Raw genomic sequence first — 23,144 nt, 5'->3', positions numbered from 1 at the left:
GATTAGTTCATGAATGTGTTTTAAGTTTTCCAACTGTTTCTTTACTTTTCGTTTTTGAAGAAATATTGCATAATTAGAACATTTACTCACATTTAGCCATGTGAAAACTTCTTGAAAATTCATTGGATGGACATCTGAAATGTGACCTGCTTTTTTTATGATGCAAAAAGCCGAAAATCCCTGAAACCACTGTTTCAATCAAAACCACTGTGGTATACTTTGAATGATTGTGCATATATTGCCTTTAGTATTTTGCCCCATATAGCAGGATGTGCTCTTGCCCGCACAGACTGGTTTGATTCCAACTTGCCCCTCTGCTGCTCTCTCCTTCAATCCTATCCACTTACTAATGCTAACTAATAAATGCAGAAATATTTACTCTGAAACAGAGTGGAGCGGACGTATAAAGACACATAGAATGGAAACATTCAAATAAAGCACCTCGCAAATTGTACTTGACACATTTAACTGCACAATTTCATACTAACAAGTGTATTCAAATGATTGGATGATTATCAAAATAGTTCCCATTTCAACTTGTGTCTGTAAACTATTAACTTTTCAGCTCAAACATATGGTCTCTGCTATTTTATATGATGTGTTTATTTGAATTTGAGAGGTATTAAAAAAAAAAAGACCCTGGATTAAAAACCAAAGATATGACAACTAACTAACTGACAAAAAAAAAGATCAACAACTGTCTTTAAGTCAGATTCAGGCCACATAGCATCTACAGTATATATTTGACATGCATTTTTCTGACACAAGATGCAGTAGTGTTTATTCATATGTAGATGTAGCTGCACTGGTAATGATACATCATTACGACAGAACATGTGGTCACCAAACACATGAGTCAAAGCGTCTCACTGCACTGCTCACCTGTGAGTTGCTGTGTGGTATCAAAGCAGACATTTCTCAAACGTTCTGCGGCCATTGGTCTTATTAAATAACACTGTTTCTGTCTTTTAAATAAGCTGGTGTTATTTACGTAACATGCTTCACATTACTCAGAGATATGACAGAATTTCCTCAGATAACCCTTAAAGTTTAATATGTGTAAACTTTTCATTCTCAGAGGGGACATAAGATGAGCTTTTATGAGCATGTTTTCTTTCTCTTGAGTCTTTTTAATTTAATTCTATTGAAATCCATTGATTTGAATTTCGTGTTTATTTTAAATCATTGGTCTCAGTGCCTGTTCAGAGGACGTATGTTGCTCCGTTCCATGGAGTCACGTTGCGAAGGAGGAACATCACACCTCATTAAAACCCAACACTCATCTCTCTTTCCCTGTGACTCCTCATCGTGAAACTCCAGTCATGTGAGCTGACACTTTGAGAGTGCAAAGCTTATTCTTAATGCAATCCTTCATGGGTACAATCCTGCACCTGTGGGCTTTTGTGAGCCGGTGTGTTTTGGTGTGTGTCAGCTGAAATGATATACACACCATTTTTGCACGTTTTCCCTGAAAATTGACATGGTTTCCACAACAGAGAAGTATGACTGTCCATCCTATGACGAATCAAGGGCATCAACTTGACCTCAGCATGTTGAGCCAGATGTTGAGCCTCTCATCAAAAGATTTCAGGTTTGACTCAGACACAACAATATAGTTCTGAATATAACATGAACAATATTTCCTTACCTTAAAATGCTATTCCAATAAAGGAAACTTTCTGAGAATAATAACTTTATTCTGGTATTGTGTAACTGCTTTCCATTTTCTAATTTTATAACAATGAAACCTTTGCTCCATGCTAAAAAGAATAAAGAAAGGATTTCCATTGCAAAAATCTGAATTTGCCTCAGTTTGTTTTTGCATTCCTTCAAGTGTGAAGAAGTATTGATATAGGAGTGTGCATGTGTGCGTGTGTTTGTGTGTGTGCACCTGCAGGGTCTCTTCTGTCTCGAGCTGCCCCGCAAACCAGGTCCTCATGACTGATCAGCAGCTGATTTAAAAACACCAGTACACAGGTGCACCTGCTCAGGCAGCAAAAATAAGTGGCCCATTTAGTCAAGCAAAGATCAATTACTGCAACCAGCGCAGAGGCTGCTCTGATATGAGAGCGCAGCCTGCTCCCTGATGATACACTTCAGTTGTGTTTACACTGCAGCTGACAGGTCCACACCTCTGGTAATTTTTCTTCTCACATGTGTACAAGTCTGTGCCAGTGTTTTCAAATCTTTGAGAAGCTGCAGAAAGTTTTGTTTGATTTGAATAAAATTTGACTTGAACCACAGTGTTAGAATAAAATCAGCGCCAGAGCCATGTGACCTACATGCAGCTTGTTTGCGTAAACTCACATTTGTCATTCTTTATCAATGAACGGATATCTCTATCCCATGTGGACATCCTGAGGGCCTCTTTAATGACTGAAGATAAAATCAGACAAATCTTATTCAATAATAAACTAGATGTTCATCTTTCAAGGGTGATAAAACTGAGGACATTATTTATCATTTGACGCTTTTTATATAAAACCCAAACATGACAAGCTGAACATTATCCACGAGATATTGTACACTTTCACTGTTCACTTGAGTGGGGCGGAAGATCAGAAAGATTTAATTGGTTGTTTGACTTAGTGCAGATGTCGCCTCACAGTAAGAGTGACCTGGATTCATTTCCAGTTCTTTCTGTGTGGCATTAACGTGGTCTCCCTGTGTATATGAGCAATTTGAGGCGCTTCATTAATCTGAGGCAAGGTGTTCATTAAGCAAATCTGGAGAAGATTCACCAACTGAAGCAGGGAGTTTAGTGAAGGGCGCCCTTAAAAAAGAAAAAATCCTGTGTCCTGCGTGTGAACAGCATTAATTTCTGCTGGTGGGTGCGTGACGCCTCTCTTCCCCACTCACTGGCTGTGCTGGCTGCCAATGCCAATGCTGAATATCGTCAGCATTTCTTCCTTTATGCATTATCCCCGAGTGAGCCAATAGAAAACACAGCAGCCCTTTTTATCTTTTCTTTTCTTTTTAGTGAAATTAACTTTTTTCACTAATATCAAACATGTTCTGCTGTTGTAAAACATTTTTAGTTTTTAGCAGCAGGCAAGTAGTTGTAATTCTAGAGCCAATGTAACAGTAACACTTTAAAAGCTGGTCTGCAATAAAAAGAAAACGCCTTTTGGAAACCATTCTAATACTGGGTAACCATGGCAGTTACAGACATAATAAATAATGAACTCAACATTCTGTCAATAAAAATGAAACTGGCAACATTATTACTGTGTTTAGTCACTATGAAAAGGTTTAGACTGGGCACAGACAAGGTTAGTACCCATGCTCACTCTTGTGAGTCTTAATAATAGTTTAAACATCACCATGATGGTAAAGGTAACAGTAAAAAGGATATACTTTAGCCCTAACCTTGATAAATTTCTAACTCTGATTTAGTTGTTTTGATTTCTGGGCCTAATCAGGTAAAGTTAAGACCCAAATCCATCTGTAACAAACGACATTTTTGTCATGAAATTAAAAAAAGTGAATGAAGAATTTGATTTGATTCAATTTAATTTCAAACTCAACTAAAAAGCAACAAAGTGTTGTTGTACTGTGTTGTGTTAACATCTCAGCTTTGATGTTGAACAACTGAAAAGAAGGTATTTTGTCCTAATTGTAACCAACATGGTCGTTTTGACTTGCGTGTGTGTGTGTGTTTTGCATCTCAGACATTCCAGTTTTAGGTTACATATGCAATACTTTCACTGAAGTTCATGTTTACCTAATTTTAACTCTAACAGTGTAACTGTGTAAAAATGGTCAGACACTGCACAGTTTCCTTTTGATCACTTCTGCTACAGCATCCACCGGTAAAAGTAGAAGTTAAACTTATGTGTCAATTGTTTTCTATACCTCTCAGGTAGTAATATTGCTCTACTGCAAGAAATGTTGAAGAGTGACTTGACAGACGTTTTCTTTACTGAAATTGTGCTAATTAAGAATATGTCACTTATTCCACAACAAATGTATATGAAGTGATGATTTAAAACTTAATTTTACAAATTAACTGCATGTAAATTTAACACAATGAACTACATATGGAAAATAAATATTAGCAGCAGGAGTGCTGATGGAACTAAAGAGTCTCAAAGCTGACTGAGTGTTTGATAAACAAATTGTGCCCCCACTTTGGATAACCCCAACATGACATAACACTTGAAATGAATTGGTAGTGTGCTGGTCAGGGGTGTGCTGATAATCTGAAAGGTGATTGAGCGTGACCAAATGCTGCAGCTTGTGTCATGTTGAGTGTGGTTGAGCCTGGCCCACTTTGTCCTGCCGCAGTGAGGAAGCCTTTAAATAACTCGCTGGGTACGAAGCAGCGGCTGGGCTCTGGGTTGTTTCTGTCCCGATAGCACACTTTGTATCCCCATCTGGTCTGCCATCCCCGAACTAAACCCATAACCCATTTACAGGCCTGACATCATAGTTACAGAATACATACTCAGTTACAACGAGGCACACATGGAGCATAACTTGTGGCATCGTTTTAAACCTCTTAAAAAGTTATTTCAAACAAATTTTTTGAAGATCTCAAACATTATGCTTAAAACCTACGTTATTTTTTTTTTTTCAGATTGTACCATTACATTAACAATTACTTCATTTTAAAATTCACAGCAAATGTATATGTTGGATCTCCAAACACATGTAAAGGTATAATACTTCCTCTGCTTTGGTAATCACAGATCTATCAGGACTTATAACCTTATTTCCAATTATACTTAAAGAAGTGATACTAAGACCACCTTGACTTTGGCTGTCAAATTGGTGCATCTCGCTGCTTTGTGATGGCCTCCAGTGAATCTGGGTCAGGCCACCATTGGAAACACAAATTCTGTTTTTGTTTTGTGAAACTCACATATGGATTATAAAACTCCTGGGCAGTGCAGTTGTGGCAGGTTTTCAAAAAGAGATGTGAAAAATGTTTGCATGAAAATGGGAATTTGTGTATCTATCCTCCGCATGATTCCAGATCTTATCTCACAAGCCACTAATTAAACTTTTTTTTTTACAACCGAATACCGAAGATATAGTTGGATGGATGGTGATGCTGAACTGTAGTTTGCACAGCTGGTTCCTCGCTTTGGTCCTGAAATGAGCAATTTCTATATCATTCAGGCATGCACACATACACATCAAGCAAATATGTTCTCTAAGAAACTGCCTACATGAGCTATTTTTCAGTCCAGCATAATAAACAGGAGTTGTCCTTCCTTCTGAGTCAAAATGGAGAGCAAACCACCAACTCTGTGAGCACTTTGCTTAAAATAAGACAACATTACAGAGGAAACCAAAAGCGTTGAGTATGTTTCCACAGTTGACCATATAAAAGGTAGGATTTACCCTTGGAAAAAAAAAGCATTCTCAGTATGTTATTAGGCTATTCTGAAAGACATTTTGAAAATAAAAGTTTTCAGCAGCACTGTTTAATGAAATGCTGTCACAGGAAAATAAATATTTTGTGGGAAAATGTAATAGCAGAATTTTGGTCGCTCTTCTACACATCAGTCTTGAATAAACCAGTTGGTTCTTTCAACACCAGAGATGATCAGCTGACCATTAACACTTCACAGGGGAAGAGCATGTAGTCTCCAAATGCCAAGTATCTACAGTGACACTGAGAGAGGGAGGGGGAGGACTGGAGCAGTGAGCAATAGTTCACTAGATGTGGGATACAGAGTGGGATCTGCAGCAGAACAAGATCAGATAGCAGATATACTAAGAAAGTGAGAGACACGTGGGAGAGGAGAGACCGTCAACTGCCCATGACTCTAAATAAGCTGTGAGGATTTGATTTTCAATCGGATTGGATGCTACAGGCCCTATGTTCCTTGAATTTGGGATAGCTGGAATCAAGCTGTTGTTCTATTTTGAGGGTCAAAATTAGGACTTCAGAGCTTCACTGAATTAATTTAGTCATTTCTGGTCTGTTTCTGATCCACTGGATACCAGTTAAGCAAGAACTTTGGAGTATTTGCTGCGGGACTGATTGTAATGCTCTCCCCATTTAGTGGAGGAACAGAAAAAGTCAAATTAGATAGAGACATGAAGATACTCTGTGGTCATATATTTTTCTGCCTCAGGAGGATAGAGTGGTTCTACCCATAACAGAAAACAAGAAGAGAAAGAAACCTGAGGAAAAACATGCAGCAATTCGGCTAGAAAACTGGCAGATTTGGAAGGGAAGGAAAATTGAAAAATCAACATCTGTCAAGAACACGTGCACAAGAGGTAAGCTGATATAAATTTCAGACTGAAGGACTTTAATTATAGCCCTGCAGACACCTTTATTCAATAATAGAATGTGGAACAGTGTTTAATTCAATCATATTTTCAGTGAGAAGAGTTTCTATTGTGTTAAATGGCAGCATGGAAAAAGTCTCATCATTGCTTCAGCATTTATGTCACAGCCCAGCAGGCAGAGTGTGACTCCTAAGAGAGCCGAGGAGCATTCACACAAATTTTTAGATATTAATATCTCTTGGATACACACCATTCTGCTTCCTAGCAACTACTGAGACTACAGAAAAAGACTCGCAAAAAATGTGTCAAATTTGTCTTTAATTGACTGAGGCTGAACTTAAGACACTTACAATCGTATCTCTTTTTGAAACAGTGTAAAATTAATTTTTTAATCTTTCTACTTTTATTGCATGCACCTGTTCTATACAGTACAGAGTATTATCCCTCCATAGCTTTAGAATTAACATGGTGGGGACAGTTGCACACCAGCCTATATGATTTACAGTTTTGATTAAAAATGGAAAGGTATTCTGATTTGTGTGTGATTGTTTGTTTTTTTTCCCATAGGCATAACATATAATGTTCTCTGATAACCTAAAGGGATGTAATCAAAGTTCACCCCAATAAAAAAAAAAGGCTTCAAAAGGCAACAGTAAGCACACCACTTGCTGACCAACATGTCACCATGTGTTGACTTGTGGCTGACGTGCTTGTGTTCGAGTCAGCAGTGCAATGATATTGTATATCAGTTTCTTATTTTATGAGTTGAAATGAGCAAGGCCCCATCAGAAAAATGTAGCCATGTCAGTGACACTATAATAGAGAACCAGTTTAGAAAGAATCACAACAATTAAATATTTACAGAGGAAAAAAAACATATCTCATAACTGCAAGCATTGCCCTAATATCAGTCAGGGATTATTAGTGAACAGTGCAGATGTGAACTTAGATTTTTTTACTAATGATGTGATTTGGGACTGGCGAACTGTCCAGGGTGTACCCCGCCTCTCGCCCAATGACAGCTGGAATAGGCTCCAGCACCCCACGACCATGAGTTGGATTGAGTGAGTATAGAAGATGGATGGATGGATGTGCTTTGGCTTTGATGATGCCAGTGTCTGTATGTCCGTCAGTCCACTACTCCATACATATCTCTACAGCTACAGGATGGATGGCGATGAAATTTTGAAACAGATATGCTTCACGGAAGATCAGCCTTTATGACAGCTTGCAAGTGGTATTCTTTTGTGAAATGTTATGACAAATATTAGATCTGATGAATAACCAGATTAAGCAGTTCACAATATAACTCTGCACTTTAAATGAATTATCCCTTATTCCTTAGTCAATTCACAGGAAAAGAATAAATAAATGAAAATAGTTTAAAAAAATTTACGTTATTGTCTCACCTGGCAAGACCATGGGTCTAATCATGATTTATAAACTACCACTTGGAACTGTAGATAGTGTAGGTCAGACTTGTCAATGGACTGTTTACAAATATTACTGATAGTGCTCAGAGCTGATGCAGAAATATGAAATATAAGGCTAAAAAGTAATAATACAAATAAGATTAGGTTAAACATGGTATTTCAAGAGTCAGAATGACTAAATATAATATTTAAAAACTGAATTCCAGAATTAGCTCAGTGTTACAAAGCAACCTCAGGGAAGAAGAGGTTGTCCATGTGCTGGTATCAAATTACTGTGTGTGGCCTTCTATTGATTTTGAGTAAGAGATCTCTTAGAATTAAATTTCTGTCATCCGTTCAATTAAATGAAACCCTAAAACCAATTTAACCTGACAGAATCTGTTTTCATGATTAATTACATACAGCTTTTTGTCAAAATATTATAGTGAGCCTTTGAATTATAATGCCTGAGTAAGAAGTGACATATTGAACAACGTCTTTGTGCCTGAGACTGACTGTGACTAGATGCTAATTATACCAGCAACAGATTCTCAGTTGTTGCTTTTATAATTACAATGAGGTGACCTGAAACACAATAAGCAGGTAAACACTAAACCAAGGCTAGCATTGCTCAAAACCTTAAGTATTGTCGACTACAAGGTTTATATAATGTAGATTTTTATTTTTATTTTAAACCAAGCTGTTGGTGGCCATACACCGCTTTCTAAAAATGTCCTGGGATCAAAGTTGGTATCATCGGTGAGATAGTTTTCTGTGTCAAACAGAATGATCAGAAGAGATTTGATAGCGGTGGTAATGCTGGATCACCTCAAAATTGTTATATCTATGGTAAATTCTGTACTCAAAGTGCACACCTGGCTCTTGATGGTGTGAACAATTTTGTAAATAAATGTGATGGCTGAGCATTATCCAGAACTGGTGAAATATAATTCTTAAGCCTATTTCAGCATAGGGTTGCACATGAATAACATTTTCAGAAAACCAATCCAGTAATGACACTGATCATAAAAACTGATGTTATACTGTACTCTGCTGTTGCTCGAACAATTCTGAAGATTTTATATATGACATGCCTATGGTGAACTTGTGGAATTGTACTACAAAACCATTTGTATCAAATCTCTCTCTACTATGATACCCAGTTTTTTGCCGCTGTCTAATTTTTTTCAGCTCGTATTACTTTCAGCCTCACAGGGGAACCACACAGCCTCATCACAGTACTCCAGTTACTCTAACAGAGGTGCCAGCTGGAAGAAACAGAAAATACGTCACATAAAATGGCAGGGCATTGGATTAACTGGCTATTTCTGTACCTTGTTGATCAGTGAAATGTGTATGGTATATACAACAGTTTTTCCAATAGAGCAGTGGAAAAACAGATCAAGACAGATCATGAAATAAATGCCATTAAAGAATGTATTATTAAAAGATATAGCTTGTATCTTTTAAAGCAAACTGCATTGAGAGACAAAGGTTTTAACACAGGAGACAGGTTGAAAATCTGAATAGATATTTTGCCATGTTTGCCCTAATAATGCTTGATGAATATGACAGTGTGTGAGTCTGGTGCGAAAAATGTAGATTTTTTGTTCATCATCAAAAATTTGTTGTCAGTGGACAAATTTTTAAAATCTGTGGTTGAGAAGAAAGTGGAGTTGACCGAGCAATAGAATCTGGGGTACTTTATGGGAAATTTAGATGGTATACTGACAAAAATGGGACCTAACATACAAAGAGACTGGATGATATTCTTAATTCTTAGCTTAAAGGGATAGTTCGCCTCTTTTGACTTACCCCCCGCTGCGTCCTGTGAGCCGAGTTCCAGCCTCATTTTGGCGTTGACGAAGGTAGTCCAGCTAGTTTGCTAGGGTCCCGAAAATAAAGCGTCTTGCTTCTCAAAACAATATGCGTTCAAAAGAGTATACATTTGCATCACAAAATCGTCCCTCCAGAAAAAAGTCAGAGCTCACAATCACTTGGCGCTATTTCTCTCTACCTTCGTATCACTACGGGCTGTGTAAACTGTGCAGACCGAAGTGCAGACCGAGCAGTCCCCTGCTTCCGAGCAGTAAACACCGTAACAGGTGCGGCTATCGCTAGGTGGCTGAACGCATTGATATGAAGGGGGGCAAAAATAGCGCCAAGCGATTGTGAGGTCTGACTTTTTCTGGAGGGACGATTTTGTGATGCAAATGTATTACTCTTTTGAACGCATATTGTTTTGAGAAGCAAGACGCTTTATTTTCGGGACCCTAGCAAACTAGCCGGACTACCTTCCTCAACGCCAAAACGAGGCTGGAACTCGGCTCACAGGACACAGCTGAGGGTAAGTCAATGTTCATAAATGATATTGCTAATATGGGATGTCATACAGCTTCATGTCAAAAGAGGCAAACTATCCCTTTAAACAAATGTAAATGCATTTTTCTTATTTTTTTCTTTGAATTTTACAATTACCTGTGTTGATTCTGTGCCTGTTTTTCCTTTGCAGTTGTGCTGGAGGGAACTGCGCACTTCTGTGAGCCTGGTCAGTTTTGTATGAGCCAGGCTGATAGTGTGAAGCCCTGTGGCTGTGTTCCACTGAGGCATGAGTGTGGGAAGAGCCAACCACCACAGCTTCCTGTCCTGTGAAGAAGAAGGACTTAGACTTAGTACCATGCCTGCCGTGGGCAGCTTTGGCAATGGCAAGATCCACACAAGACGCAAATACCACAACCGGTTTGTCAGCAAGACTGGCCAATGCAACATCCACTTCTCAAACATGGATGAGAAGTCACAGAGGTATATATCTGACATTTTCACGACTTGTGTGGACATCCGCTGGCGATACATGTTCCTGCTCTTCAGCCTGGTGTTTGTGGTGTCCTGGCTAACGTTTGGCCTAGCGTTCTGGATCATTGGCCTTCTACATGGTGACATGGACAATCCTGGAGGGGATGACAACTTTGTTCCTTGTGTCTCGCAGGTCAACACCTTTGTGGCAGCTTTTTTGTTTTCTATTGAGACCCAGACAACCATTGGGTATGGTGCTCGCTGTGTGACAGAGGAATGCCCAATGGCCGTCTTTATGGTGGTCTTTCAGTCTATCATGGGCTGCATCATTGACGCCTTTATGATTGGTGCAATCATGGCCAAGATGGCCAGACCCAAGAAGCGTGCAGAGACGCTACTTTTCAGCCACAACACAGTAATTGCTTTGCGTGATGGGAAGCTATGTTTGATGTTTAGAGTTGCTAATCTGAGGAAGAGCCATTTCGTGGAGGCTCATGTGCGGGCCCAGCTGGTGAAGTCCCGTTACACAGAGGAGGGCGAGTATATCCCCCTGGATCAGATCGATATGAATGTAGGCTATGACAAAGGTACAGATCGTCTGTTTTTGGTTGCACCTCTTACTGTCATACATGAGATTGATGAAGAAAGTCCACTTTTTGGCATCAGTAAGCAAGATCTTGAAACTTCCGACTTTGAGATAGTAATAGTACTCGAGGGACTGGTGGAGGCCACAGCCATGACGACGCAGGCGCGCACCTCATACCTGCCTTCTGAGATCCTGTGGGGTCATCGCTTTGAGCCCCTCATCTTCGAGGAGAGGAACCAGTACAGGATAGATTATTCCTACTTTCACAAAACATTTGAAGTACCATCAACCCCCAGATGCAGTGCCAAGGACATGGAGGAGAGAAAATTCCCGACATCTGGCGCCAACTCCTTCTGCTATGAGAATGAGCTGGCCTTCATCAGCAGGGATGAGGAAGATGAGGGAGATGATCAGAAAGAGCAAGACAGAAGGTGTTCATCTGAGCTGACCACCATGGAACAGGATCAGCCATCCTCCCGTAAAGAATCAGATATTTAACCTTTCTGTGTTGGTTGAGTTGTGTTCGAATGCAGAGGGAGTGGAAAGCCCTTTGACTGTCATTCTGATGGCATGAGGACGCCACTGTGGACATCCCTGCGGCTGGGGGATGAGTTGTGCTCCAACTCAAGGATGAAACTGCTTCCCTCAGATGGTTATTGAGCTTTGTTAGATGCAAACAAAACTGTCACGTTTCAATTATGGGCAATCCTAGTAATGTGCATGACAACATCATAGTTTCGAAAAACATATTTTGAGAATTATTTCATAGTTTTGTTGGAACTATCTTTAGATGCCCGTTCCTCGAGTATTAATTTTTTTTTTTAAGGAAGTGTGCAGTGAAATCAACATTGGAGATATTATTATTATCATTAGAAAACCAAACGTGTAGAATATCTAAACTCCTCTTAGATGAGGTGGATTTTCATCTTTATGAGATAACTTAGATGAACAATAAGACTCTAAATATTCAGTGGCTGACTTGGTTATTGACACATGAAAATTATATGCATGCATACCATGAAGGAACACATAGTGTTGAATATTTAGTCAGAAAAAGGAAAAAACACACTTGGTTGCACATTGTATGTATGTGTCTACCTTTTCATTCAGCCAGTGAGATACATTTGACCTAAAATATTTACTTTATGTATTCAATAATAAGACACTTAAAGATATCCCTGATTTGATTATCGACCTATTGTATGTTGGCTGTTTGTTGCTACACCCATCACTGAATTGAGACAGTGGTAGAAAACTGCAAGCTTATCATTTCTTGCCTGTCTATTTTAGTGGCTATCTTTACTATTTGTTCCAATAATTAACTGACCTTATACCTGTTTAATGAGTAGGTCATAAAGCCAGAGTCCAGCTGACCTTGTGAACACTGAAACTGACTTGTTTTAAAACATGGAAGATGTCTTCAGGCTGCTGGCCTAATGAGGCACAGAGACTAAGAACTAACTGTTCAGTGCCAAAATGTGACATTTTGCATGCATCCTGACACGTTGATGACCAGTATGTAAAATCTGTAAATAAAGAACACGCATTAATTAGGTTCTGCAATATCAAGACCATTAATCCTCAGAGTCTTGCCTATTAGATGAAAATGTAGAATTATATATTTCATTTCACAAAATTTAGCTTAGATTATAAGTGATAGTGGAGACAGGGGGTTAAACTTTTCTATTATTTTTTTCTTTTTTTTCCAAGTATGCTGTTGTTTTTAGAATCAGGACTAATTATCTAACCGAATGCTGGCTGGGGTTGGAAAACTATAAACTAATTCAATCTACTGAAGAACAGAGATGCTAATATTGGCCTCTGATATGGCAGCTCCCAGCACTGGTTTCCTGAAAAACTACACAGAGGATGCAGCTGCCCCGGGGCTGGGCAAGATTAATGCTGTGGGGAGTAGCCAGCCGGATACGCCAACATCTGCTGCTCATTTTAGAGCAGTGACACTCCACATAGTGAGTCTGATTATTTTGATCTCAAGAAATCAAAATAATATTTAAGTAAAAAATTAAAGTTTATTAAACTGGCAGAAGTCAAGCACGGGGAGGCGCTCTGTGGTACAGAGCTAGGGCAGGCAGAATTCAGTCCAAAAACCACACAAGCAAAATAACAGGGAATTCAAGGAAACACAAGAGTAAAATAATCCCGAAATGGGAATACAAGGAACACAAAAACAAGAAAATAAGAAAGAAAGCACGACAAAGAGTACAAAGACAGTCTAGTAAGTGTGGGGGTCATGACTTTATGGAGGCTTTGGAGACTAAGAGCATCACAGTCTGTAAGCACAACAGCTGGATACAGAACTGCTGTGTCTTCGTTATAGTTCCTCATTTCAATGAGATGCAACTCTCAGATGCAACACACAATGTGTTCTGAGATTAAATGAAAAACGAAACTGGACCCCATTTTACATATCAGACAACCTAACGGTAGATTTTGCACCACAGGATGAAAAAGATGAAAAAAAAGTCATTCTGAATTGATGAACGATAATAAGAAATGCCTCAAGTTCAACCCTTTCGGTAACTTCAGAACACAACAAGAACAATCGTATTACTCCTCCCAAACTAGTGAAAAAAAAACTTGACATATAATTTTCAGAGGGCACCCATAGGCAATAGAGGAGTCTGATTAAGGTGATCTGAAATGAACCACTCCCACACGCGTGGCCCAAGGTAGACTGAGTGGAGTAATCCTGTGCCGATCTGAATACATACAAACAGCATTAAGGATTTACTGTACTAAATATTTCTTCAGCTGCTTGAAAGCTCACATACAGACGTTTTTTAAAGATTATCCTTTTTGTTGTTTTTTTTCTTTGGGGTATAACAGAACATGTAACATTTTTATGCTTCATGGTTATTTTGGTCACATATCAGGTAAAATATTTCATCTGACTATTTAAAAGGTAAAACATGCATCAGATGATAAAAGAAGAACTTCAAAGACATGCTCGTTATCAGAAAACCATGTATACTTGGAAAGAAGTGTAAACAGATTTAGTCCTGACTTTAGTTATTGAAGTTATTGAAGGGAATTGATGTGAAAAATGCTCTTAACCCTGATTGTGTGTTTCATACGGATTTACAGAGTTTTCAGATAAGGTCTTGGTGGTTCTAATTTCACTCTGACCTGCTCATGTCGTTACAATTCCCATTCATAACTAAAACTGAGTTGTGTTTTGCAGAATTATTGACCTCCAAATAAATAAAAAAAAAAGGTAAACTCCTAAAACCCCAAAAAGCACTTTGAAAGGAAATCTGGTTGCAGCCCTGAATTACTGACAGTGTGTAAAGATCTATGTTGTTCTTTCTATATTCTTGTGGCAGGGTTATTTTTCCTCCTTATTACTGTTAATGGATAGATAATATAGATAGGTCAGTCGGTGTACCACTGTTTGTCTTATCCCGGGAGAGATTCATTAGTTTTCCTGCATTTGTCCCACTAAAACCTCTATGTGGGTTAACTTTGCACACCTGACTGCTATTTCAGCAGATTTCTACACATTTGTATTCATATGTTGCTGACTTGTGCTGAAAAGAACATAATAGGCTCACTCTAGAGAACAAATGGTGGTTCCACTGCCATTTGCACGAAGAGCAGGGTCAGAGCCTCCAGCATGATGGAGAGGGAAGAATCCAGATTTGTGCATTTGTTTACCTCTGATATTTTAACTCATTTTTTTTTTAATCATTTCTTTGCTTGTTGAACTTTCTGGCTGAAAAGACTATAAGTATCATTTAACAATTTGAGCATCAACACTACTTATAGTTGTAGAAGAGACAGATATAACACATAAAGAACAAGAACTGAAGGACTTTGGCCTCTTCTTGCCGTCTTCCTCTTCATGAATTTAAAGCAATCATGACTCTGATTTTTGTGCACCTCCTTTTCTTTTAATTTGCTCTGTTAAACTACCATTTTAAACCTGACGGACAAAATAATTCACCCTATTGACTTCTGCAATAAAACATGTCTGACAAAGCCATCTGTTCCTTTTCTTTTCAAACACTAAGCAGAGGAATAATAAAGATCTGCAGAGCCTATTTGTTGTTCTTCTAACAAATAAGAACAACAGGGAGGCAGTGTGAAGGAGCTGTTTGATAAACAGGAGCAGACTGTAATTTATGGCTGAGATTTGATGGATGGTGTCTGGTGGGGGTCAGAGGTTTCTCCTTTCACCCTTACACAACCAATCAGGCTCCTCTTTGCGTTTGTATGCAGGGAGACTTGGCAGTTCTTCTTGATTTCACTGCCCTGTAACCTTGAGCACTGGAAAGAGATCACATGCACACGAGCACACACACATACGCACGCATAACCCCAGAAAGCTGATGTAGAGCTGTCTTCCCTATCAATGCTATATTTTCAGCGCAACAGGTTGTCTTCACTCTATTCAGCTTATTTTATCGTGTTCTTTTTTTTTACAGGCTACCAAAGCAGAAAACATTAAAAATGTTGCAAAATATGCAAATGCTGTAAGTAGAATGTCATCGTGTTTATGTGTTGTTGGCACCTCCTTCCATCATGATCCTAAACAGAGATTGCTTTACTCAATTACCATTTCATGTGACCTGACATAGAAGAAGCTAAAGAGTGGGTGTGGGAGAAATTAAACTGTTATCCAGGCAACAATAAGATTCTGCACACCAGCAGAAAAATTAACAAAATGTTAGACCTTTCCACAGTATAATTTCTTACTTTTATAGTGCATTATCCTCTGAGGTGTGCCTTGTGATGGAAGGAGCATTGAGAATAAACCTAGGATGCTTCCCTCCCACTCTGCAGTGTCGGAGGATGAGAAGTCGTGTAGGGTCAGTGTTCCAACATGCAGAGTGGGTTGCTGAAAGGCGCATTCAGCCTTAATTGCGGCAGCTCTACACTTTCCCTCAGCTGCCAGAAGGAGGTGAAGACTGAAGAAAAACGTAACGTGATGCAAGACTAACAGCTGCATTTCCTTTCCTCAAGACATAACTCCGGATGTTTTAAACAGAGATCCTATCCTTGCAGCAAATGAGCTGTTTTACTGTAGAACTACTCTGCTGTGGAGTGAAAACGTCTCATCTGCAAAGTTTCACATGTTTCATGATGTGCTTCAAATATTTAACTCCAGGCAAGACCCTGATGTGCTCATATTAGGAAATAATTTTGGCGAAGGAAACAAGCTGCTAATGCTGTCTTTGGCTTGAGAACATGACATATAATCATGGCAGAGAGTGACAGCGACACCACTCTAAGTATTCTCTTGATGTATCGTTGCAGCCTATCTTTCCATTCACAGCTAAATCAGATGGCTTAGATAACGTTGTGTTATTCATCTTAGGGGTGTGAACAGCTAAAAGGTTAAAGAAGTGAACTTGCAAATGGAAGAAAACCCCACCCTGTCTGGGAAAAACTGAGAGAGGAAACGAGTTTATGAAATCCGGGTGGATTAGTCTGTAAGCAAATATTTGATGCTCCAAACGATGGGGCACAAAAATGAGTCCATGTAAACTTTCATTACTCGTAACCCTCTTTCAGAAAAGAGTTGGAACATTGGGTAAAATATGAGTAAAAAGAGATGAGAGAAACCCTTCATTTACAAAGAATCAGAAACAAATCAGTCCAAAGAAAGTCCTTATTGTGTAACAGCCCTTTAAAAGTAATTATGCAGTCAATATGTCCACACGACATGTGGTTGTTGTCAAAAAGAAACAGACCGCATGGTTAAACAGGGGTCTGAATCGTGTGTAGTTCATTAGCACTGATGCAGGCCAATATCATTGAAACATACTAGAGTTTACTGTCTGATCATCTGTCTAAGTTATTTTGCTTCTGGAAACATTCACCCTCCAGCTGAGCACATCACTCAGAAGTACTTGCTTTTCCAGCCTGGACTGCAGCAGACATACAGTATTTGATTACAGCAACAGGCTGATTGGATTACGGGAGGCACTGACTCGAATACCAACAGCAAACAGTGGAGAACTTCCTGCTGAGAAAGAGCGACCGGAGGGGACACATGTGACTCTCTGCACACAGAGACAAGAGTCAGTCAGGCTGGAATCTGCTGAAGAAAGCTCTACATTTAAACCCTGTTAGCGTGTAACAACTATAAATCCACTTTGTTATTATCAGTCTCCATCTAAGATATCCTAATTTCATTTGAACATTCACCAGAATGTATCTTTGAAGTCCCGTTAGTCAGTTCTATAATAAAAACTAAAGGTAAAGGGAGGTATTAAAGGTATTTTCATGAACAAAATTATAAATGGAAAGTTAAAACCATGTGATTGAAAATAGATGTCTGTCAACAGGAGAATGATGTAAATAAACCATTAATAACACAAGAGAATTCATTCTGTGACCAAAAAAAACCCTCTTGCTGTGAGGCAACGCTGCTAACCACCAGCCCACCGTGCAGTCCCAAGTTTATCATGTCAAATTTATTTTGCACATTTTTGTTGCTATTTCAATTGGAATGCGAGAGTAGCTCAATATATATTCAATATAAACTACACCTTATTACATATTAATAATTTAGGTTCCTAATCCTGGTCACATGATCTAATTTAGATATTAAACCAGACATGGAACCTTTGGAGGGATCTTTGCTGCCCTCGTGTGGTAGATTGAACTTTTAACATGCTTTAACGTTCACAATGTCCAGTTTATGCATGAAGAGTTTGTAAGGATGTAACACATTTAAATTGTTTTGAATTTGTTCATTTGAGTGAGGATTTTGTTTTTTTCTGTGTGTGCATTTCTCGAAAAAACCCTGTAACCAACAGTGTCAAAAAACAAAAAAGCCATCTTTATTATTAAATACATTTTATTACATAAATGACATAATTTTGAACCATCTTTAAGCATAAAGTCCATGCTGAACATGACAGGTATTTTGGTTGGGTGGAATTGCACAACAGAACCTTGCATTTCTTTGACGGATCCGTTTGAGATGTGTGCATTTATTAACATACATTTCTAGAATGAATTAATTTGACCAGAAAGACACCCCACTTCCTCACTGACCCCTATGGTACCCTCCTCCCTAATCCAGCCTTCTGCAGAAGTTCCCTTCAGCCCCAGTTGCACAGGTCTTCATCTGTAGTGGTCATGATTTCGGTGACCAGGCCGGTGCCGATGGTTTTGTTTCCATCTCTCAGAGTGAACCTCTGCCCTTTCTCCAGAACCATGGGCTGGCGGAGCGTGAGCATCAAGGACGTGTCCTCACCTGGCATCACCATTTCCTTAAAAAGGATGAAAGCAACAAGAAAACGTATCAACAATCATCAAGCTTGTGTTGGGGAACCACATTTTTATAAACTGGTGGATGCAAAAACCCTGCCTACAATACAAGCAACCCACGAATAAATCACATAGTGATCGAACCCTGACCTGAACCTTAAAATCAAGTCTTAACCTTCAAACAGTCCTTTGAAGATCGACCCTGAAACGAGGCCCGGCCAAAACAGCTAAATTCTCAAAACCTAAAACTGAAAATCGACTTCCAAACATACACACATATGAACTCACACTCACCTTGTCACCAGGCAAAGAGACTCGGCAGGCCATGTCCCAGGTGAGTGAAAACATGACGGGCATGAAGTTGGTAACAAACGGCTTGTGTCTGCCTCCCTCCTCTTTACTCAGAACATACACCTGTAAGACAAGTAAACAACACATGCGCTTCAGTTACACGGGGAGTTAATAGACACAGGCCAGTCAAACAAAAGCTATAGATTGATACAGCTAATAGAAACGTGTGTGGAAGGAAAAAGCCTTCTTCAGCCAGTTAATCTGCATTCGCCATTTCCTCGATTTGAGCTTTCATTGATTCAACATCAGTAAAAAATTTTAAATGCACTTCAATGTTAAATAAAATTACTTTAAAATGGTTTAATAAGCTAATTTCCAATAGGCTTTTGAGTTACAGAAGTACAGTGTTGCTCTATGCTCTCACACCTGTGCCTTGACTTTCTGATGAGGCATGATGGATCCTGGTTTACACATCACCATCCCTCTCCTCATATCCTCCCTCTTCAGGCCACGGACCAGAGCGCCCAGGTTATCTCCTGCTTCTGCTCGGTCCAGAGACTTGTGGAACATCTCAATACCTGAACCCAAAAGGATTCAAATCAAGATCACATATGCTGAATACACACGCAGGTTCACGCAGTATTGGTTCACCCTGTATGGATCAGTACCAAACTTGATGATGTTTCCCCTCATCTTTTAACATACTGTATGGGCATTTACATGCATTTTGTCACCCATGTTTCACCAGGTTGTATATCTTAGGTCACGTGTGAAGCACTAGTGCTGTGTGACCAGGAATAAAGTAAATTAAGACTCAAAGCATCAACCTACATGGAAGAATCTCTATCTGCTGAGTTTCATCTGTACATCCGACATGTTTTGGTTTGTGTCCCATATATACAGACAGCACCGCCTCCTCCATCTTTCTGCTGATGTTTCTTTAACCCACCTGTAACCACAGACTTGACGCTGCGATTGTGGCCCACAAACTCACAGTCGTCTCCTTTCTTGATGACACCCCTCTCCATAGTGCCTGTCACAACTGTGCCTCTGCCTGAAGGACAAATAGCAGACTTCAGATTCAGGGCAATCATAATTTCTCAGTTTGAGGAAAATATCTAAAATATTTGGATATGGAATTTTACAGCTTGTTGTGTCATAACATTTGCCACTATAATTTCAAAAGTAAAACACTTAAATGAGTAACAAGCAACAAAATAGTAAATAAATAAATGCAACACAAGTTATGGACAACAGTTATGATGAGAAGCCAACAGAACAAACATTCCTCATGGATACACATAAGTATTTGCTAAAGATTTGTGCTATTCTTTGGGTCTTTTCCTACCTGGGATTGAATAAACCCCTTCGATGGGCAGAAGGAAAGGTTTTTCCAGCTCTCGTTTGGGCAGAGGAACATAGGCATCCACAATCTCCAGCAGCTTCATCACTGCATTCAAACCCAGTTCAGGCTCCCTGTTCTGATACCAAAAAATATCACGTCACACAAAATCTAGTGCAGCCCGCTACATAACACAAGTAACGGAGCCGAATTCAGGCTAACGATTCTGTTAATTGAAAAAATATATCACAGCTGTAACCTGATCATAACAAACCGTGAGAAGTCGAATAAGGAGCAGCTTGTTCGTGAATTTAACAATTTAACTCTGCACATTAACACACCACAGACAAAACTGTATAACCATGCAAAGCCAACACTGCCTGTACCTCCAGGGCGCAGAGGGCGGAGCCGATCACTACAGGCGTGTTTTCGCCATCATAACCAAACTCCGTGAGCAGCTCGCGGATCTCGATCTCTACCAGCTCCAACATCTCTTTGTCCTCCACAGCGTCGGCCTTGTTGATGAACACAACCACGTGCTCAACGCCAATCTGCCTGGCCAGCAGAAGGTGCTCGCGTGTCTGAGGCATCTGGCCGTCGGTGGCCGCGACCACCAGGATGCAGCCGTCCATCTGAGCTGTGCCGGTGATCATGTTCTGAAAAACAAAAGTAATGCTTAGCCCCATAAAATAAAATAAAAACAACCAGGCTGCATCTCATTCAACATATTCGTTCTCAGGCTGCATGCAGATAGAAAGAAAAGCAGATTACCTTGACGTAGTCGGCATGGCCAGGGCAGTCTGTATGGGCGTAATGTCTGTTGGCTGTGGTGTATTCCACATGAGAGGCATTGATGGTGATTCCTCTGGCCTTCTCCTCTGGGGCATTGTCAATGTCCTCATATTTTTTGAAGTTAGCACCACCAGCATCAGATAGAACTGAGGACAGGTTAAAATATTAAGATCAAGAGTGAAATACAAGAAGACCTTACATTTCCTGAAATGTCAGTGAAATTAACTCACTATGTGGACTGCATAAAGTCATCACATAATCTTACATAAATCTGGGCCAGTCTGATAGCAGGAGCTTACATGTAGGGGATTCTACCTTTTGTAATGGCTGCAGTCAGGGTGGTCTTGCCGTGATCAACATGGCCAATCGTTCCGATGTTCACGTGAGGCTTGTCTCTGCTGTATGTCTTCTTAGCCTCTGCAGCGAAGGTCCGCCGACTCAAAGGCACAGCACACTGCACAGCAAATACAAACCCAGGACTTATAGATTGAGTCCATGTTGGACAGTGTGAAGATAGCAGTCGGTGTGCATACTCACCAGTTTGAATGAGCTGTGCAGAAGGCTCGGCGAAGAAAGCTGAAGGGCTGAGAAGAGGGAATGAAATGATCAGAATCATATGAATTTGGATAATGACTTTAAATCATGGACTGCAGCTTTGTGAAGGTACTATTTTGGTCTCATCCGACCATAAAACATCTTTACAAACAATCCTTCAGTGTTCTTTTTTGAGATCAGTTGCTTTCTCCTTGCAGCCCTGCCACACACATTGATCATCCGTTTCCTCATTTTGTAATTTGACTGTATATTACTAGAATACAAACTCGTCTGACTTTTCCAGCATCATGAGCATCAGCACCTCTTTTTCTGAGATCCTCACAAACCTCCCTTGATCGTATTGTTTTAAACCTTCTGAAGGTGTTGTGAAGATTAGACGTAGTCAGATCCTGACTTTTTAACCAATTCAGGGAATTTACATGGGACTGTCATTCAATTGATTAACTGCACTTGACACCAATTTCACCTTCAAATAACAGCTACTGTGGTCATAGACTGGTGACCTATTCAGGGTGTACCCCGCTTCATGCCCTGAGACAATGACCCTGAAGGGGATAACGCGGGTATAGAAAGTGGATGGATGAAATCACAGGATCAGGTTCACATAAATCCACCACCAAAAGATATATGATATTAGGACATGTTACACAAAGGAAAAATGACCAAACGAGAAGAGAGCTTTGTTGTTTCCTTTGTTTCTGGAAGTGAAACAGTGTCTCGATATAAGTTGAATGTCCATAAAGTCTCCTACGCGTAGCTAGAAAACTCTTGCTGTTTTGAATCTGCACCACCAAGAAGTTCTTATGGAATAAATTGCGGTTACATCAGGCTACAAGAAGCTCTGCAGCAGCGAACATCAAGCGAGCGATTCATCTCAGAGTCAACAGCAACACTGTCATTAAGATAATATCTGCTGGGTACAATGCAGGTTTTACTATCCATGTGTTCTTCATTAAATAAACGTATTACTTATATCCATTTATCCTTGTACCTGTCTTCATCCTCATTAGCTCTATCGTTAGCTAACCCTACTGGTAACGTGACCTTGCTCTGCTATCGGATGAAACGGCATCGTCTCCTTTTGATATTTTCACTTATTTCTGCTCACCCAAAAAAGTTCGTCCAACATTTTCTAGATAAACTATGGTACTATAGCTCAAATGGCAATCACGGATACATACAGAATCGTGTATCAAGAAAGAACTAAATAACTTTACCGGAGAAACATGCACGCAGCCCCACGAGCGCCGCCATCTTGGATGGTTAGACAAACCAAAGACGATCAAAATATCAAGAGAGTACCCCAACGAGTTTCAAAGCCCGTCGCACCAAATAGCTCTATGACGTGTTAGATACATAATGCCTTTTTTCCTTTTGTAACGATGGATAACATGTCAACAACAGCAACTTGTAGTAATATTATAGTATTAATAGTAGTACTGGTATACACTGAGTTAAAACTATATATAAAAAAACTATATTATAGAGAGTTCTCATTCTAATTTAGAACATAACGGGTCCAGCTCAGTAAAAGCCACAAGCTGTCATCTCACTGTCGCACTCATTTTGTACTTATCAACCATACCATGATATGATATATTATAATATAATATAATATCACATAATATAATATAATATTCCAAAATGTAAGACTTTTCTTATTTTGTTAGTAGCAAGGAATATATATATATTTTTTAGATACCTCTTTCAGCTTCACTGATACTCTTCGTAAATTACGCATACAATATTTAGCTGTTTTACCTTAACTATGCTAGTATGGTGGCACTGGCTGCCGTGACTGTCACATTTAAAGGCTGTATTGTGTGTTTACAGCTGTGTATTCATTTATAGAGGAATTGAATTGGATTGATGTAGAGTGCGT

The 23,144-nt window shown here is 39.5% G+C and overlaps 2 protein-coding genes across 4 annotated transcripts; one reads left to right on the top strand and one right to left on the bottom strand.

Annotated features, from left to right (window-relative positions):
- Positions 1-5,691: 5,691 nt before the first annotated feature.
- On the top strand, positions 5,692-15,288 carry kcnj12b (potassium inwardly rectifying channel subfamily J member 12b). 3 transcript variants are annotated; one of them, XM_075454227.1, is made up of 3 exons: positions 5,692-6,237; positions 7,243-7,313; positions 10,174-15,288. In XM_075454227.1, exon 3 carries the CDS (start codon positions 10,270-10,272, stop codon positions 11,536-11,538), a length of 1,269 nt encoding a protein of 422 aa, XP_075310342.1. In that variant the 5' UTR covers positions 5,692-6,237; positions 7,243-7,313; positions 10,174-10,269; the 3' UTR covers positions 11,539-15,288. The 3 variants fall into 3 exon arrangements, with proteins under 3 accessions (XP_075310342.1, XP_075310340.1, XP_075310341.1); XM_075454225.1 differs by lacking the exon at positions 7,243-7,313; XM_075454226.1 differs by lacking the exon at positions 5,692-6,237 and having other exon boundaries at positions 6,850-7,313.
- A 2,539-nt stretch (positions 15,289-17,827) lies between these two features.
- tufm (Tu translation elongation factor, mitochondrial) lies at positions 17,828-22,542 on the bottom strand. Its single transcript, XM_075453457.1, has 10 exons — positions 22,480-22,542; positions 21,245-21,291; positions 21,023-21,161; positions 20,687-20,853; positions 20,302-20,571; positions 19,922-20,054; positions 19,523-19,627; positions 19,000-19,151; positions 18,577-18,696; positions 17,828-18,284 (listed from the first exon to the last, which is right to left on the bottom strand). The coding sequence occupies exons 1-10, from the start codon at positions 22,514-22,516 to the stop codon at positions 18,114-18,116; spliced, it is 1,341 nt and encodes a 446-aa protein (XP_075309572.1). The 5' UTR covers positions 22,517-22,542; the 3' UTR covers positions 17,828-18,113.
- Between the last annotated feature and the right edge of the window lie 602 nt (positions 22,543-23,144).

This window comes from Odontesthes bonariensis, chromosome 21 (genome assembly GCF_027942865.1).
Source record: "Odontesthes bonariensis isolate fOdoBon6 chromosome 21, fOdoBon6.hap1, whole genome shotgun sequence".
In the NCBI taxonomy this organism is placed as follows: Eukaryota; Metazoa; Chordata; class Actinopteri; order Atheriniformes; family Atherinopsidae; genus Odontesthes; species Odontesthes bonariensis.
The sequence above is the reverse complement of the archived record's forward strand: the minus strand, read 5'-3'. Positions and strand labels throughout refer to the sequence as shown.

Excerpts from the sequence above, each read along its gene's own strand:
- tufm (XM_075453457.1), bottom strand. The coding sequence starts at position 22,516 with ATGGCGGCGCTCGTGGGGCTGCGTGCATGTTTCTCCG. Across the intron at positions 20,055-20,301 it reads CCGCCCTCTGCGCCCTGGAG|AACAGGGAGCCTGAACTGGG; the intron begins GTACAGGCAGTG and ends TTTTGGTATCAG. Across the intron at positions 19,628-19,921 it reads AGGGGTTTATTCAATCCCAG|GCAGAGGCACAGTTGTGACA; the intron begins GTAGGAAAAGAC and ends TTTGTCCTTCAG.
- kcnj12b (XM_075454225.1), top strand. The coding sequence starts at position 10,270 with ATGAGTGTGGGAAGAGCCAACCACCACAGCTTCCTGTCCTGTGAAGAA.